The following is a 17,554-nucleotide window of genomic DNA, read 5'->3' as shown; positions in this document are numbered from 1 at the left end:
CCACTTGGTGACTTAAGCAGCCTTGGTGGAAGGTTTCCTGCTGCCAAGGACTACTCTAACATCTGAATAGGAGAGCTCCATCAGGTTCAACCATGGAGCTTCCACAGCATGAGGTGCAAAGGCTGGAAACACTGTGATCCTGAGTTATTAAGTCTAGGAGGAGCTGTAAGATGACAGACTTCCAGGGATATGTCAAGGAGAGATGAGTACTAGTGTTGGTGGGCCCAGTCTGGGACTATCAATATCACTGAAGCTCATGCCTGATGTATCTTGAGGAAAACTTTGTGAACAAGAGGGATAGGTAGAAAGGTGTATAGGAGATGGCCTCTATATGGAAGGAGGAACATGTCCATGATGAAGCCCTGGCTGTGATTAAGGAGCAAAACTATTGATACCTCCAGTTGCACCTCATGGCAAAGAGGTCAACTTGGGGAATACACCAAAATTGAAAAAAGAAGTTTGTGATATTTGGGCATAAGGAAACACTTGTGATGTGGAACAACTTGCTGAGGTTGTCCAATAATTCATTCTGTATTTCCAGAAAATATGATAAAACTAGGCATATCAAGAGATTTACACTGAAGTCCCATAGCTTGAGGGTTTCCTGGCACAGGGGAGAGGCATATACAACCCTGTTTGTTGATATAAAACATAGTTGTTGTGTTGTCCTTCAACACTGATTCACAACTCCTCGACAGGTGGGCCCAAAAAGCCAGGCATTCTGCTCTCAGCTCTCTGACATTGTTGTGCAGAGTGGTGTCTGCCTGAGATCAGAGTCCCTGTGTTCTGAGGTCTCTCAAATGTGCCCCTCACCCTGCCCAAGTCTAAGGCTTCTTTCACAAGAAGCCTTTATTTATTTACTTGTTTCCATAGCATAAGAACTAGAGGTCACCAAATGAAATTAATAGATAGTAGGTTTAAAACAAACAAAAGTAATTTTTTCTTCATACAGCGGTTTCTTCACACCCAGTGCTCAACTCCCTACTGTGGTGGCTTGACCCACAAGTAATGTGTGCAGGGGGTCTTCTTACCAATCTTCAGCCATCCCTTTCTCTTAAGAACATAAGAACAGTCAGACTGGATAACACCAAATGTCCATCTAGCTCAGTATCCTGTCTTCCAACAGTAGCCAATGCCAGATGCCTCAGACGCAGTGAACAGAACAGGTAATCATCAAGTGATCCCACTCTTGTCATCCACTTCCAGCCTCTGACAAACAGAGGTTAGTCACACCATTCCTACCCATCCTGGATAATAAGTATTGATGAACCTAACCTCCATGAATGTATCTAGTTCTTTTTTAACCCTGTTAAAGAACACTAGTACTCGTCTTCACAACATCCTCTGGCAAGGAATTCCACAGGTTAACTGTGCTGTATGAAGAAAGGTGTCTCTTCACAGTTATCACTGGAGGCAGTGAGTGCAGGGAAGCCACTACTCCAGAGCCACTACTGAGTGGCCAGCTGGGGATGGGGCTCACCATCTTGCCTGTCAGTGGCCTCAAACCTCTCTCCGCCAGCCCATGAGCCAGATGGGGGGGGGCAAAGTCTCCCAAGCCCACCACTGCACCTCTCTCCCCCTCTCCCCTTTGGGAGCACCACTAGGGCTGGGCAGTGCAGCCCTGTCCACCCTCCACAGGACCCACCAGCGGCCCACCTCTCCAGTCCTGGGTCAGCCCTGGCAGTACTGCCGGGAGGCCTGTGCAGTATCCCCCACCCAGCTGGGCCCAGGCAATGCTGGATAAGTCTTCTAGTTTGGTAAATATTCAAGGGGCTGATAATAGACTGAACAGGAGGACCATGAACTGGTAGTGAATGTTGCTGACCACAAACCTCATGTATTTCTTATGGGGCAGAGTTATTGCTATACAAAAGTATGCGTACTTCAAATTGAGGGTGGCATACTTGTTCCCTACATCCAAAGAAGAGATAATGAAGCCCAACTATAATCCACATGAAAAAATATAACCCTAACTATAGATACAAAAATGATGGGGTCTAAAATAGCTGTTGCCACTCAAGAAAGAGATCTTGGAATCCTTGTGGATAGTTCCCTGAAAACAAATGCTCAATGTGCAGTGGCAATCAAAAACTAAAAACCTAACAGAATATTGGGAATTACCAGGAAAGGAATAGATAAGATGACAAAATATCATATTGCATCTATATAAAGTCATTGTATGCCCACATCTTGAATATCGTATGCAGATCTGGTCATCCCATCTTAAACAAAGACATATTGATTGGAAAAGGTATTGAAAGGGCAACAGAAATGATTAGGGGGTAAGGAACAGCTTCCATATGAGGAGAGATTAACAAGACTGGGACTTTTCAGCTTGGAAAATAAATGAGTAAAGGGTGGGGAGATATGTTAGAGATCTAGAAAATCATGAGTAGTGTGGAAAAATAGAATAAGGAAATGTTAGTCATTCCTTCACTAACATAACACAAGAAGATGACCTAATTAAATGTACAGGAAGCAGATTTAAAACAAACAAAATAGGTGACAAGGGATGGATCATGATGATTGCCTCTTCTGTTTATTCCTTCTGAAGCACCTGACATTGGCCACTGTTAGAAGACAGAATACAGGGCTAGAAGGACCATTGTTCTGACCCAATATGACCAATCTGATGTTCTTACATAAAGCTGAAATGTATCTGCCCCTGCTGTAAACCTCTAGATGTCACTCTCCTTCCAGAGCTGAAATACAGCCTGGAAGTCCTGATAGGTCCTCTCTCTCTCTCCACAGAGTTAGTAAAAAAGTAAGAATATATATTAAAATGTTAAGGCTAACCAGTGTCTTTTCAGTGACTTGCCACAAGATGTCAGAATATGCTAGTATTAGAGCTGAGTGGGTATTATTGAAATGTCTTTCTTTTATATAGGAATTAGCTATAGTCTCTTGTGGCTAATGGCTAAATTGTCTGCCAAAAAAGGAGAGTTTTCCAGTGCCTTAGTTGTCCCTGGATAGAGATGATGTGTCTTTGGGGTAGGGCGGTTGGGCTTGGTTCCCCCCACATTTGGACATGCGCAGTAACACTGCTGAAGCCTCTGTCCTCAGTCTATCCCCTCATGCTCTCACTCTCTTCTCCCCCATCTCACCATGGCAAGCACAGGTCATTCTCCCCCTGACCAAAATCTCATATGATACCTCTGTCTAGGAAGCCCTGGCACTCATGTTGGGTGGCAGCATAAACCATGAGAGAATCAGGAGGGAGATAGGTGTACAAATGCTCATAGCCCCTGAACAGCAGAGTAGTGCCTTTCATTGTGCTTAGCCATCAGGGACAATGAGTCTGGGGTCTTCTGCAAAGTTTTTATGTGTTAGAGGTGGTCTTTATGAGAGGGATGGCAATAGGTGGAGGCTAAGAGAGGGCGAGGATTTTCACCATTGGATTTGAGTCCTCCACCTAAATGACCAAGCTCTGAGGAACCTGCCACAGCAAATGGTGGAGAACCCTGCTGTCCTCCAAGGCTGAGGCTGTATGCATGCCAGCCAGTGCCTTGTCTGGTTAGGATGAGGAACAGAACCTCATAAGGGGTGGCTGCTCCCTTCCTTTTGCACCAAGGGGTGCACCTGGATTTCTTGGGCTGATGCCAATGCAGATGGCATTGTGCCCCTCAATGTCAGGGCTGCATACACCAATGCAAGTACTGCTGCCGTTGAAAGTATTATCGGTGTTGAGGCCATCATTTGATGCTGGAATCACAGTCAGTGCTGGAACCACTGTCAGTAGTAAACATATAAAGGGCCATACTGGGTCAGACCAAAGGTCCATCTAGCCCAGTATCCTTTCTTCCCAACAGTGACCAATGCCAAATGCCCCAGAGAGAGTGAACAAAACAGGTAATCATCACATGATCCCTCTCCTGTTATCCATTTCCATCTTCTAACAAATAGAAGCTAGGGACACCATTCCTACCCATCTTGGTTAATAGCCATTAATGGACCTAATCTCTATTACTTTATCTAGTTCTTTTTTTAACCCTGTTAAAGTCCTGGTCTTCACAACATCCTCTAGCAAGGAATTCCACAGGTTGATTGTGTACTGTGTGAAGACTTCATTGGTGAAGGCTGTGCTGGTGCTGACAGCGTTGGGATGGTGGTGCTGGATGACAATGTGACTATCCTTGATCCTACCAATGCCAGTGGTGCTGAAGTGGGAACAAATGTGGCTAAGGCCACCGATACCTCCCTGAAATGTGACCCTCAGCTCCAACCTTGACTTTGAAAAAAAAACCCAGGAAGTCCAAAAGGGAGATGTTATTGCACAGGCCTCAGTGCTACTTGCTGAGACAAAAGCACAGGGAAGTTCCACCTAACCGTCACTGGCAATAAGAAGGAACCAAGAGGATGGTGGGGCTCTACACTGGATGCCATGAGGGCGCCACTGCAGGGTCTGTGCAGAAAGACCCAATGTATATTCAAGGGGAAAAACCTTTTGGCTGCCGTGAGCATGCATGCATACACTGGATTGGAATTGACATGAACAAGTACTTGAAGAAGAACTGTGGATTGTCAATGAAAAATGTGTTTCAAATCTTTGCAGTTCTCTTCTGCTCAAGGCCAGATTCTAGTTATTAAATTAGACAGCCCAGTACAAAAGGCCACAACATATTGGTAAGCCAGATGGTAATGTGGGAGAGGGGAAGCATTATTGGAAAAGGGGAGTCAGCTTCCCATTCCTGAAACATGTAAATGAAATAAAACTCCTATGATACTCATGCTTGAATGCTGAGGCCAAAAAATAGACAATACAAGAAATGAAAGGCAATACCATCTCATTCTCCAAAGCTGTGCTTAATATAGATGCTCTGTGTAGACGCTGAGTTGCCACTTGCTTTCGAGTTGCTAACACTTCTTTCTGGGCTATGCTCTCTTGATAGCTTGCCTCTAAATTCTGTTCATGTTCTTCAATCTAAAAATCAATTGGCAAATTATAGATCAAGATTTTTATTTTCTATTTTGATTAAGTCTGCCATTTATCAGATTTAGTTCACCATTTCAATTACTATGTGTGCTATTGATGTAATAGGCTTGAACTTATATAATACATCTCAGAGGGAGTTATGTTAGTCTGTAACTTTAAAAATGACTAATCCTGTGGCACCTTAGAGACTAACAAATATATATAGTATCATGAGCTTTCGTGGGCAAAACCCATTTCATAAGATGAGCTCATCTGATGAAGTGGGTTTTGCCCACGAAAGCTCATGATACTATATATTTTTGTTAGTCTTGAAGGTGCCACAGGACTACTCATTTTTATAAAATAAGAGCTTACACAGTAGTGACTGACAGTTGTTTCACACTGCATTGCTCTGAAACTTTCTCATTGTGCACTGTCTGACAATAATACAACAATCCATGAATGTCAAATGATCATAGCAATTTTAAGGCTAAGTCACCTTTACCATCTCTGAAGTACAGGCCCAACACAAATTTCTACTGTCAATTTTCAAGAGGTCCTTTCCTACATTTTGGAGCAACATTTTCCCTAGGTACTGGAATTGTTCCTGTTGGAATTATTTATTAATATTGATTATTTTCTATTGTTTTAAACTTGCAGCATTAATAAATCCTCTTCCTACTCCCACTGTAAAGATCAGTGTCCCAAATTTGAGTAGTAGTTTGTTGAAGGGAATTAAACTAATCAGGATGCATTCATCGGAAGCTTTTTCTCAGAAGAAACCACTTGTCTCTAGTCTTCTCTGAAATCTGATTAAAAGACTGATTTTGCAGTCCTAGTGCAGGTAAAGCTTCAATTTAAGTACATGAGACATCAGACAGGCGTTCTACAGTCTTCAGATAGTAGACTCAGGCCTCTACGCTATTAAAGTTTCTTACTTCTGAAGTTTTAAAAAGAACTTCTGCAAGTTTTTATAGGATCTGTCATGGCTTAATTCCCCAAACTGGCACTTAGAGGGTAGATATGGGGGCTGGCTAGCAGAATAAACTCTGTAAGAACCTGTCTCCATAACTGCCAGACACAAACTTGTCCAGTCTCAGTTTCCCTAAGATCCAAAAAGAAAGAAAACTGATTGCTGCCACCACCAAGTGTATCTAAAAATATAAAATAAACCCTTTTCCAGGGAAGAAATCACTTGGAATCCCTTCCCTGAGTCAAAGCTCTCCCTTCTGCCCTAACCTCTGTTTTGCTTGTAGTTGGGAAAAGAAACAGAGATAATCTGCAGAGAACAATGGGGCTCTGCTTCTCCTGGGTAATGTGGTTTCACTTAGGCATGTAGATTTAAGGACACAAAAATCAGTTAACCAAAACAAAAAGAAAACACTTTCATTATAAAACAAGACTACTGTTGCAAGCATACTAAATGACTGGGTGTTAAAAGTCATGAACAGAAATAAACTCAGGGAAAATCCCTGGGCTGTAATCTTTAGTTACAAAAGAGAAAAAACAATTAATCAGCTCAGACATGATTTCCAAATCCCTAAACAAGGAAAACAATAAAACCTGATGGACTATCTAAACTTTTCCCTACTTATACAATTCAATGAATTCAAGGAATCTGATCCTGGAAGACTCTGTCTCTCCTCCTCCATGGGGAAAAATGGCTGCTTGCCCCAAACAAGAGGGAAAAAATCCCCCTCTCTATTTAAAATTCCTTATCTGAATTTCATTGGCTGAATACTCAAAACCCCCTCTCTCAGGTATAGCTCCAAGTTAGAGTAACCCTTTCCTCGCTCTCCAGGTGAGTCAAACTCTCCCTTGCAGCTCCTATTCATGACAGGATCTATAAAATATGAATATTTACATGCTTCAGTATCTAAGGAAAAATATATAATAATGAGAAATGTCTCACCAGGGCCAGACTTTTTTGTTTTTCATCGAGTTTTTGATGGGCAAGTCTTAGTACTTCCTGAGCTTCTGTAACCCGGATTTTTTTTGGCTCCACCAACTAGATAAAAATATACATCACAGGCTGCACTTTAATTTGAATGAAGAAAATGTGTACAATGTGTTACATACCATCAACACTTTATGAAGTTATTCAGAAACCTGAAAAATAACCTCTCCCAATACACACCTTTTTCCTCCAGTCCTTTTGGTAAGGATTTAGTAAGTGTTGTAGTGAAGCGGAGTGGCCACCCACTGACATGGAAGAGGAGGAACCATGTTGGGCTGAGGCTGACCCCGCCCAGCCACCTGACAGGAAGCCAGGGGGCGGGGCCAGAGCTATAAAAACCCAACTGGTGAACTCAGGCAAGGCTGAACCTGCAGAGGGGCCAGAAGCTTGCACAGGAAAACTCTGCTTTTAACAGAAAACTCTTCTGTTGAAAGCATTTCTGGAGAATCATGCCAGTCTAGACACAGCCTTAGAGTTCTTTGAGGGGGTTAAACATGCAGACAAGGGAGATCCAGTAGATATAGTATACTTAGATTTTCAGAAAGCCTTTGACAAGGTCCCTCACCAAAGGCTCTTGTGTAAATTACATGGCCATGGGATAAGAGGGAAGGTCCTTTCTTGGACTGAGAACTGGTTAAAAGACAGGAAACGAAGGGTAGGAATAAATGGTAAATTTTCAGAATGGAGCGGGGTAACTAGTGGTGTCCCCCAAGGGTCAGTCCTGGAACCAATCCTTTTCAATTTATTCATAAATGATCTGGAGAAAGGGGTAAGCAGTGAGGTGGTAAAGTTTGCAGATGATACCAAACAGTTTAGGATAGTCAAGACAGAAGCAGACTTTGAGGGACTCCAAGAAGATCTCATCAAACTGAGTGATTGGGCAACAAAATGACAAATTAAATTTAATGTAGATAAGTGTAAAGTAATGCACATTGGGAAAAATAACCCCAACTATACATACAGTATGATGGGGGCTAATTTAGCTACGACAAATTGGGAAAGAGATCTTGGACTTATCGTGGACAGTTCTCTGAAAACTTCCACACAGTGTGCAGCAGCGGCCTATTTGCAAGTAGGAATAAGAGATCCTCCGGAAAAGGGCTTTATTCCGGAGGATCGCGCCAGTCTAGACACTCTTTTCCGGCTTTTCCCCAAGCCGGAAAAAAAGCAACGGCCATGTTTATTTAAATCCCGCGGGGGATATTTAAATCCCCCGCGGATTTCCCTATTCCAAAGTTAGAAATTAGCATGCCTCTTCCGGAGAAGGGGCCAGCGTAGACATAGCCACAGCGTGTAGTCAACCTGTGGAACTCCTTGCCAGAGGAGGCTGTGAAGGCTAGGACTATACTAGAGTTTAAAGAGAAGCTAGATAATTTCATGGAGGTTAGGTCCATAAAAGGCTATTAGCCAGGGGATAAAATGGTGTTCTTGGCCTCTGTTTGTCAGAGACTGGAGAGGGATGGCAGGAGACAAATCGCTTGATCATTGTCTTCGGTCCACCCTCTCTGGGGCACCTGGTGTTGGCCACTGTCCGCAGACAGGCTACTGGGCTAGATGGACCTTTGGTCTGACCCAGTATGGCCGTTCTTATGTTCTTAGGGCTCCCTGCCTGGGAGGCTGGGACTGAGGCCTGGCCAGGGCCTCCCACCTTCTTGGGGCCAGAGGCTGACTACCTGCTACCTGCCTGGGAGGCTGAGGACTGGCCTGGCCTGGCCTGCCTACCCTAGCAGACCATGAAGAGGACCACGAAGACCAGCCTGATTCCATGCCCGAGCCCTTGCCCTGGAACTGTGAGAAGCTGCTGCTGCTGCCAAGGCTAGAGGCTTGGCCCGAGACCCCGACAGAGCCTGACCTTGCAGACTGGCCTAGACACCAGACCAAGCCTGCACCTGGAGACAATGAGACCCGGAGACCTGCAAGTCGCAGAGGACTGGACCAGACCACCGGGACCCCAGTGTGACAAACCTGCACCGGACTCCCTGATCATACAGCCAGAAACTCAGGTACTGGCTGAGGGGGAGGTGAGAAGTGGCCCAGGGACTAGTGGGGGCTGTTAAAGGCCCTAAGGCTGGTGTGTTTTGGGCTGAAGTCCCCGCTGAGCCCATAGCAGCCTGCATTGTTGCTCCTAGGGCCCTGGGCTGGGGTGCAGCGGAGTGGGTGGACCTGTGCCTCCCCCCCGCCATCACCTACCAGGTGGCAGTCTCCCCCTCGCCACTGCCACAGGCAATTAGCCTGCACCCCTCCTGAACAAGGAGCCCCCAAACCTGCTGTGTTGGATTGTTTGGTGCCATACCCTGAACCAGGGCCTGACCACTCCCTAGAAACTGACTGCATGTACTTGTTTGATGACATGCCCTGAGCCAAGGACCTGGCCTCCCCTTAAACTGACTCTGTGATTGCCTGCTGCCACACCCTGAATCCGGGCCCAGCCTATCCTTGAATTAACAGGGTTTGTTTGTTGCCACGCCCTGAACCAGGGCGTGGTGTAACTGTAAAACTGACTCTGTGTTTGCCTGTTGCCACTCCCTGAACCAGGGCTAACCCCAGAAAGGGACTTTGTGGACCTTCTGCCCACCCTGAACCAGTGATGGGCCTTTATAGATAAGCAGACTTTGTTGTGTGCCACCTGCCTAAAGGAAGGACGGGCAGGGACTTGTGCCATGGGCTTGGCTTAAAGGGACAGTGTAGTGGGGCAGAGTGGCTGCCCACTGACACGGAGGAGGAGGAACCCCTCTGTGCAGCCAAGCCGACTACAGTGTCCAATGTTAGTTTAATGGATACACTGTACTTTAGTTGCTAATATATGTGACTTTGTATTGATATGGAAGAAAAATCTGCTGGCCCTTTTATTTTCTATTATAGACCTAGACAACTATAAATACATTTCCCATTTCTATACTGCATTCAGATGTGGTCTCCTCATCTGAAAAAATATACTGGCATTAGAAAAGGTTCAGAGAAGGGCAACTAAAATGATTAGGGGTTTGGAACGGGTTCCATATGAGGAGAGATTGAAGAGACTGGGACTTTTCATCTTGGAAAAGAGGAGACTAAGGGAAGATATGATAGAGGTATATAAAATCATGAGTGGTGTGGAGAAAGTGAATAAGGAAAAGTTATTTACTTGTTCCCATAATATAAGAACTAGGGGCCACCAAATGAAACTAATGGTCAGCAGGTTTAAAACAAATACAAGGAAGTTCTTCTTCACACAGCACATAGTCAATCTGTGGAACTCCTTGCCTGAGGAGGTTGTGAAGGCTAGGACTATAACAGGGTTTAAAAGAGAACTAGATAAATTCATGGAGGTTAAGTCCATTAATGGCTATTAGCCAGTTTGGGTAACGAATGGTGTCTCTAGCCTCTGTTTGTCAGAGTGTGGTGATGGATGGTAGGAGAGAGATCGCTTGATCATTACCTGTTTGATTCACTCCCTCTGGGACACCTGGCATTGGCCACTATCTGCAGACAGGGTACTGGGCTGGATGGACCTTTGGTCTGACCCAGTATGGCCATTCTTATGTTCTTCACCATACCTTCTTGGTTTGGCTTGTAGACATAAGTAAATATCTACATTGACATCATAGGGCTATGTTTATTAACATTGGTGAATATTACTAAAAAAGTCTCCAAAAAAGATAAACTTCAGCTCTTATAATACAGCTATATACTGACATATTTAGCTCATCTTGGAAAGAGAGGAGACAGGGCTGATTATTTATAAGGAATCAGGGATATTGATGGATTGAAGACCGGAGAAGGTATACATGGCAAGACTGGGAAGCAAGGAGGTGAATAATGTTAAATTACATGAGGTCAAAGAGTGTGAACTTAATGATGGAAAGATCAGAAGGGGCAGTTTTTATCCAAGCCAAACTCAAAAATGACCTTTCTGGAATGTCGGTAAATTTGAAATCATTCAGGACAGTGTAGGAATCAAGCCCCACTATCCCCCGAATCACAACAAATGATTCATGGGGGCATATATCAGTGAGATCAAAGGGACACTTAGAAAATGAATGAAGAGTTAGGAGAAAAGGGGGTGGTAAACTTTTGATAACTTCTCAAACATATATTCAACTTTTACTAAAGTAGGAACAAATTTTACTTGTCAGATGTCAACTACTAAACTTCATTTAACATTTTTCTATCTCAACTATTAAAGATATCATCTTGCAGAATAATCCAAGGTCACTTGATTGCAACAAGAAATCTTTTATTCATTGGTTCTCCCAGGCCAAAGTTAACTTACTTGCTTTTGAAACTATAAGGTATAATTCTCTAGCAGAAAATAAAGACAAAACATTTCATACACTTAGGAAAAAGGATTTGCAAAGCCAAATTCTGAGCAAAGTCAGAAGATAATGTAGTTGTGATACATTTGTATTAGTTTTACTATAATTTATTCATCCTAATTAATGTTTTCATTTCAATGTCCCTTTCACCACACTGAAGATCTGAAAGCAAAGTGCTTGTAAGTGTTCCTGTCAGTGATTGTCTCCTCAGCTATTTCTACCTATCCCACTCAGCTACATCTAATGCTCTGCTTAGCTTCTCCCCAATTCCCTGACTGTATGTGAATCCTAGGGCCTTATCCAACTTTAATTTCCTAGACACAATTGCTCCCACTCTACTCCTTTTTCTTCCAGTTAGGCTAATCTAATCTACCCATACACTTCTCTTACTTCTCCATCTCACCCTTTTCTGTTCTCCAGGTTGTGCCTACTAAATAACTTTCTTCTTACACAGACTGGCTTAACCTCTCATTCAACCCTCATGTCTATTCCACCTAACCCTCCCTACATCCTGACTCTTTTACCTCATTTCTGTTCACTCTCTTTAAACATCCCTGTGGGTCTGGATTCTATGCTTCACCTCCTACTCCATCTGCCTCCCTGCCTCTAGTCACTAGCTACATCTCAAACAGAATATCTGATGAGATTCCATCTTCTGAACATCAGTTTATGAGAGGGTTAAATAAAGGGTGGTTTCTTACACTATTGAAGAATGAAAAAGGAATAAAATATTATGTTTTCCTCAAGAGGAAGATTTCACAAACTTTTCTTCATGAAGATCTTCCCAGGGTACGTCTACACTGCATCCCTAGTTCGAACTAGGGATGCAAATGGAGACGACCGAAGTAGTTAATGAAGCGGGGATTTAAATATCCCGCGCTCCATTAACATGATCTCGCCGGCGCTCTAGTTCGAATCACGGCTGATTCAAACCAGGAAGTGCGCGCCGGGACGCGTTAGTTCGGACTAAAGCCCTTAGTCCGAACTAATGTTACTCCTCAAAAAATGAGGAGTAACATTAGTTCGGACTAAGGGCTTTAGTCCAAACTAACGCGTCCCGGCGCGCACTTCGTGGTTCGAATCAGCCGTGATTCGAACTAGAGCGCCGGCGAGATCATGTTAATGGAGCGCGGGATATTTAAATCCCCGCTTCATTAACTACTTCGGTCGTCTCCATTTGCATCCCTAGTTCGAACTAGGGATGCAGTGTAGACGTACCCCCAGATGGTTTCATTGGGAGGCACAGGGTTTAAATATCTGAATCTCACTGCAGAAGTGGATAGACAGAAGGCAGTCTATGTGTCTTCCCTCAATTTCTTGAGAGCATAGACTCATTGGAGTTGCAATGTCAGGGATTTCCCTGGTTGCAGATGCAGAGACCTTATTTAAAGGCTATATTACTCTTCCTGTGAAATTAACAAGACAACACACAACCTTCTCCAGAACTGGGCCTGCTAAAATGTTAGTCCCCTCAAGCCATGCAGATCTCTGGATGGATAGTCTTTCATGGAGTTCAGTGGAAATGGGAAATGCAACTGCCTTCAGAATGGATTGGGGATCCTTACACAGTTCAGGGATAAGACAGGAACCAACTACCTGTATTTCGGTGTATGTATTTGAATATGTATGTATTACACAGACACTGAATATACTCACAATTATTGTGTGGTCCTTATGGGATAACTGTTGAAATGTTTAATTCTAGTAACTATATTGGTCACATAGGTCTCTTTGCATACTAGGCACATATGTCTATAATAGAATTTCCTCCATGTCCTCAGTTCTCACCCCTTAATACCTTTACTCTATTTACGTTACATCGATGACATCTTCATCATATGGACCCATGGGAAAAAGTCCCTTGAAGAATTTCACAAGGATTTCAACAACTTCCAGCCCACCATCAACCTCAGCCTGGATCAGTCTACACAAGAAATCCACTTCCTTGATGCTACAGTACAATTAAATGATGGACAAATTTCCACCTCCGTTTACCGGAAACCCACTTACCTTCATGCCTCTAGCTTCCATCCCAGACACATGTCTCAATCTATGGTATACAGCCAAGATCTAAGATACAACTGGATTTGCTCCAATCCCACAGAGACAAAAACCTAGAGAATGTATTATAGATCATTCTTAAAACTGAAATACCCACCTGGAGAAGTGAAAAAACAGATTGACAGAGCCAAAAAAGTACCCAGACACGAACTCCTTCAAGACAGGCCCAAAAGAGAAAACAACAGAATTCCACTTGTCATCACCTATAGTCCACAACTTAAACCCCTCCAACGCATTACCAAAAATCTACAACTTATCCTGGAAAATGACCCCTCATTCTCACAGGCCTTGGAAAAAGAAGATACGCACCAGATGCAGTAACAATGGTTCTTTGAAATGTGTGTCCCTGTGGGTGCTCTACTCAGGTCTCGGTGCATCCTCACACTGGGGATCGAAGAGTTTTGCAGAGCAGTGCCCCTTGTGCCGAGCCTGCACACCTAACATCTTGCACTCCTGCTGTTTGTGGAGTGCCAAAAGGGGGCTCTGAGTATTACTGTGATGTTGTCACTGATTATTTTCTCCAAAACTTTTGGAATCGGTGGAATTGAGAAAAGGCATACAGTAGGTAATGGCTCCAGTCAAGTAGGAAAGCATCCCTGAGGGATCTCAGGACAAGGCCCGCTCTGGGGCAATAAGAGCAACACTTCTCATTGGGTACGTCTAAACTACATGCCTCTGTCAGCAGAGGCACGTAGATTTGTTTATTCAGCAAAGGCAAATGAAGCCACGATTTAAATGATCGCGGCTTCATTTACATTTACATGGCTGCCGTGCTGAGCCGACAAACAGCTGATCAGCTGTTTGCTGGCTCGCGCGCTAGTCTGGACGTTTCCCCTGTCGACATCAAAGCCCTTTGTCGGCAGCCCTGGTAAACCTCATTCCATGAGGAATAACGGGGCTGCCGACAAAGGGCTTTGATGTCGACAGGGGGAACGTCCAGACTAGCGCGCGAGCCGACAAACAGCTGATCAGCTGTTTGTCGGCTCAGCGCGGCAGCCATGTAAATGTAAATGAAGCCGCGATCATTTAAATCGTGGCTTCATTTGCCTTTGCTGATCTGTCTAATCTACACGCCTCTGCCGACAGAGGCATGTAGTCTAGACACAGCCATTGTGATATGTTGCACACAGATCTATAGTGGGGTACCCCCATTGTCAGAAGAGGTCAGAAGAGGTCTTGTGTCACCTCATGGTTTAGTTACCATTTGTGTTGGGGAATAAAATGTCTGCTGAGAGCGTCAGCAATAATATTGTCCTTGCCCGGAAGGTACATTGCAATGATGGTGATAACATGGCAAATGCACCAGTTCAATAATCGTGCTGCCTCCACACAGAGAGAACATGATAGAGCTCCCCCTTGTCGGTTGATGTAGTAAACTGTTGTTATGTTGTCGGTGAGAATTTGAATGGTGTGACCTTGGATATTGGCTAGAAAATGCTTGCATGCATTGAATACCATTCTCAACTCGAGGAAGTTGATATGCTGGAGAGACTCCTGAGCGGTCAATCGCCCTTGAACTCAGTAGTCTTGGAAATGAGCTCCCCAGCCCAGTAAAGATGCATCTGTTGTAATCTGCATAGTGGGTTGCATCCAATGGAATGGGACGCCAGAGAGCATATTGGTAGGGAAGTTTCACCATGTTAACAAGTCCGGTACTAGAGTAGGAATGGAGACTGTCTTGTGCATATTGTGATTGCCTGGCTGATAGATTGAGGCTATTCAGTTTTGGAGGCATCTGAGGTGTAATCTTGCGTGTGCTACGGCATATGTGGTAGCCACCATGAGCCCCATGAGTTGTAAACAGGTAAGTACAGGGGTCTTGGGACTTGTGGAGAGGATTTGTATAAAGTCCTGAATAGCATGAAATCTGTTTAGAGGAAGGTACGCCCTGGCTGTTGTGGAATCCAGTGGTGCACCAATGAACTCAAGGGATTGTTGCGGCATCATTAAAGATTTTATAAAATTGATTGAGACCGAGGGACTTGAATACTGTCCTCGTTGTGTTGGTAGCATGAGATGCCTCATCAAAAGAAGATGCCTTGATTAGACAATCGTCTAGATACAGGAATATCATGATGCTGTGTCAATGAAGGTTGGTCACTACCACTGCTAAAGTTTTTGAGAACACCCTGGGTGCCAATGAAAGACCGAAGGGCAGAACTCTGTACTGGAAATGTTCCGGGCCTACTAGGAATCTCAGGAAATGTCTGAGAGTCGGATGGATAGTCACATGAAAATAAGCATCCTGCAGGTTGAGGGACATGAACCAATCCCTGGTATCGAGTGCTGAAATAATAGAAACTAGTGTCACCATCTTGAATCTGTGCTTGCGAAAGTAGTGACTGAGTTGCTCAAGGTCCAGAATTGGTCTCCACTTCCCTGATTTTTTTTCTGGGTCAGGAAATAATGGGAATAAAATTCCTTGCCCACGAACTGCTTGGGTACTCTCTCTACTGCACAAATTGCAAGGAGACGTAGGACTTCTTGTTTTAGAAGAGCCTTATGAGAAAGGTCCCTGAAGAGGGATGGGGATGGGGGGAAGGTGAGGGAGGTGAAGTAAAGGGAACTGCATAGCCAGATGTTATTAGCTCGCAGACCCATCGATTGGTGGTGATGGCGGACCACCGGTGTTGATATGCTCTCAATTGATGGTAAAATAGTTTTGCTGACTCATGCAGTTGAAATGTTACGGGAATGGTTTGCAGTCCCCCAACCAGCACATCAAATGGGCTGCCGGATATTTTGTTGGTTAGGCACTTTGTTATTTTGTGGGCATCGTTTTTGCAGTCGTTGCTTTGGTCGTTGTTGGTCATACTGTCTGTAGCAGGATGCAGCATATGAGAAGGGACTCTGCTGATTGTAGGGTGTATATTGCTTATGGCGGTAAGGTGGCATATACATACCGAGTGTCCTAAGCATTGTTCGGGAATCTTTGCCAGAATGGAGCACTTGATCCATTTTCTCAGCAAATAGACTTTGTCTGTTAAAGGGTAAATCTTCTATCTTTGACTGTAATTCCCTTGGAACTACAGCCAGGATGCTCTACACATTACCACTGAAGTGGCGGTGGTTCGTGCAACCATGTCAGCGATGTCTAGGGCAATCTGTAGCGCTGCCCAGAAGGCAGTAAAACCCTCCTGTACTACTGATCTTAGGACTTGGCATTTATTGTCAGGAAGTTGTTCTAAAAGCACCACTAACTTGGTGTAATTATCAAAGTTGTAGTTAGCGAGAAGGGCCATGTAGTTACCCATCCTCAAAGTCAGTGTGGCGGAGGAATAAACTTTCCAGCCGAATAAATCCAGTCGTTTGCCCTTCTTGTCATTCATGGTGTTTCTATATTGTGGGGCTTTAGCTCTCTGTTGCGCTGTACCCACCACAAGCGAGTTAGGCTGTGGGTGTGTAAATAGAAATTCCATCCCTTTGGAGGGGATGAAATACTTTATCTGCCCTTTTGTTGGTTGCAAGGGTAGAAGCAGGATACTGCCAGATATCGTCAATGACTTCAAGGACTGCTTCATCAAGAGGTAGTGCCATTCTAGACTTCTGAAAGGGCTGTAGATTCTTTAGCAGTTGATGCTGTTTTTGCTGTATTTCAGTAAGTTGTACCTCTTGGGTCTCAGCTACACATCTGAATAGCTCTTGAAATTGTCAAGCATCATCCGTAGGTTAAGAGTCTCCCAGAAAGATGGCATCATCTGGAGAAGAGGATGACTGGTCAGGTGGGGACACCCCTTGCGGCTGTTCTTAGTCAGATATTTGACTGTCATCCAGGTCAAGGTAATGAGTGAGGGTAGGCACCTCCCCAGGAGGGGTGGGTGGTCTTGTGCCAGATGGGGTGGCAAATTGGTGGTGTCATGTGAGACATGCAGTTGGTGGTAGTGTGGTGAACTGGAGCGGTTGCATTCCACTGAATAAAAGCAGCGTTGGTCGTAGTAATGGTGACCGTAGTGGTATCTCCTTGGGGAGTATTTTGGAAAGTATCTACTCCTATTTGTATTATGGTAGTGGGAGTAAGAAAAAAGCGTAGGTGATTCAGGTGAGTGTGATCTGCTTTGAGAGCATCTCGGACACCGTGACGATTGATGCCGATAGTAACGCTGTAGTGATGGGGAGTAGCATGGTGACAAACGGTGGTGTTGCCTGGTGGAGCTGTATTGCAGTGCTTTTCTGGAGCGTATTGAATGAGCCAAGCCAGGAGAGGGTGGCTCCGGGCAAAAGGGAATAGGCTCCAGGCTAGGAAAGGAAGTAATAGCTCTTCTGGACTTGCGCTGGGCCTTTGACAGGGCCGGAGAGGTCTCTCGAGAGCATAGAGCCATGTTCGGCTCC

General features: G+C 44.4%; 1 protein-coding gene across 4 annotated transcripts in view; it reads right to left on the bottom strand.

Annotated features, from left to right (window-relative positions):
- DNAH14 (dynein axonemal heavy chain 14) overlaps positions 1 to 17,554 on the bottom strand; it is a 599,282-nt gene that overhangs the window by 87,441 nt on the left and 494,287 nt on the right. For all 4 annotated transcript variants that reach the window (XM_075925276.1, XM_075925277.1, XM_075925279.1 and 1 more), the window contains 2 exons: positions 6,825 to 6,920; positions 4,781 to 4,921 (listed from right to left, as the gene is read on the bottom strand). In XM_075925276.1, the coding sequence (XP_075781391.1) occupies positions 4,781 to 4,921; positions 6,825 to 6,920 (237 nt within the window). The remainder of the gene's footprint in view (positions 1 to 4,780; positions 4,922 to 6,824; positions 6,921 to 17,554) is intronic.

The sequence above is a fragment of the Pelodiscus sinensis genome, chromosome 3, assembly GCF_049634645.1.
Source record: "Pelodiscus sinensis isolate JC-2024 chromosome 3, ASM4963464v1, whole genome shotgun sequence".
NCBI classification, from domain to species: domain Eukaryota; kingdom Metazoa; phylum Chordata; order Testudines; family Trionychidae; genus Pelodiscus; species Pelodiscus sinensis.
Note: the sequence above shows the minus strand (reverse complement) of the source record. Positions and strands in the feature narration are given on the sequence as shown.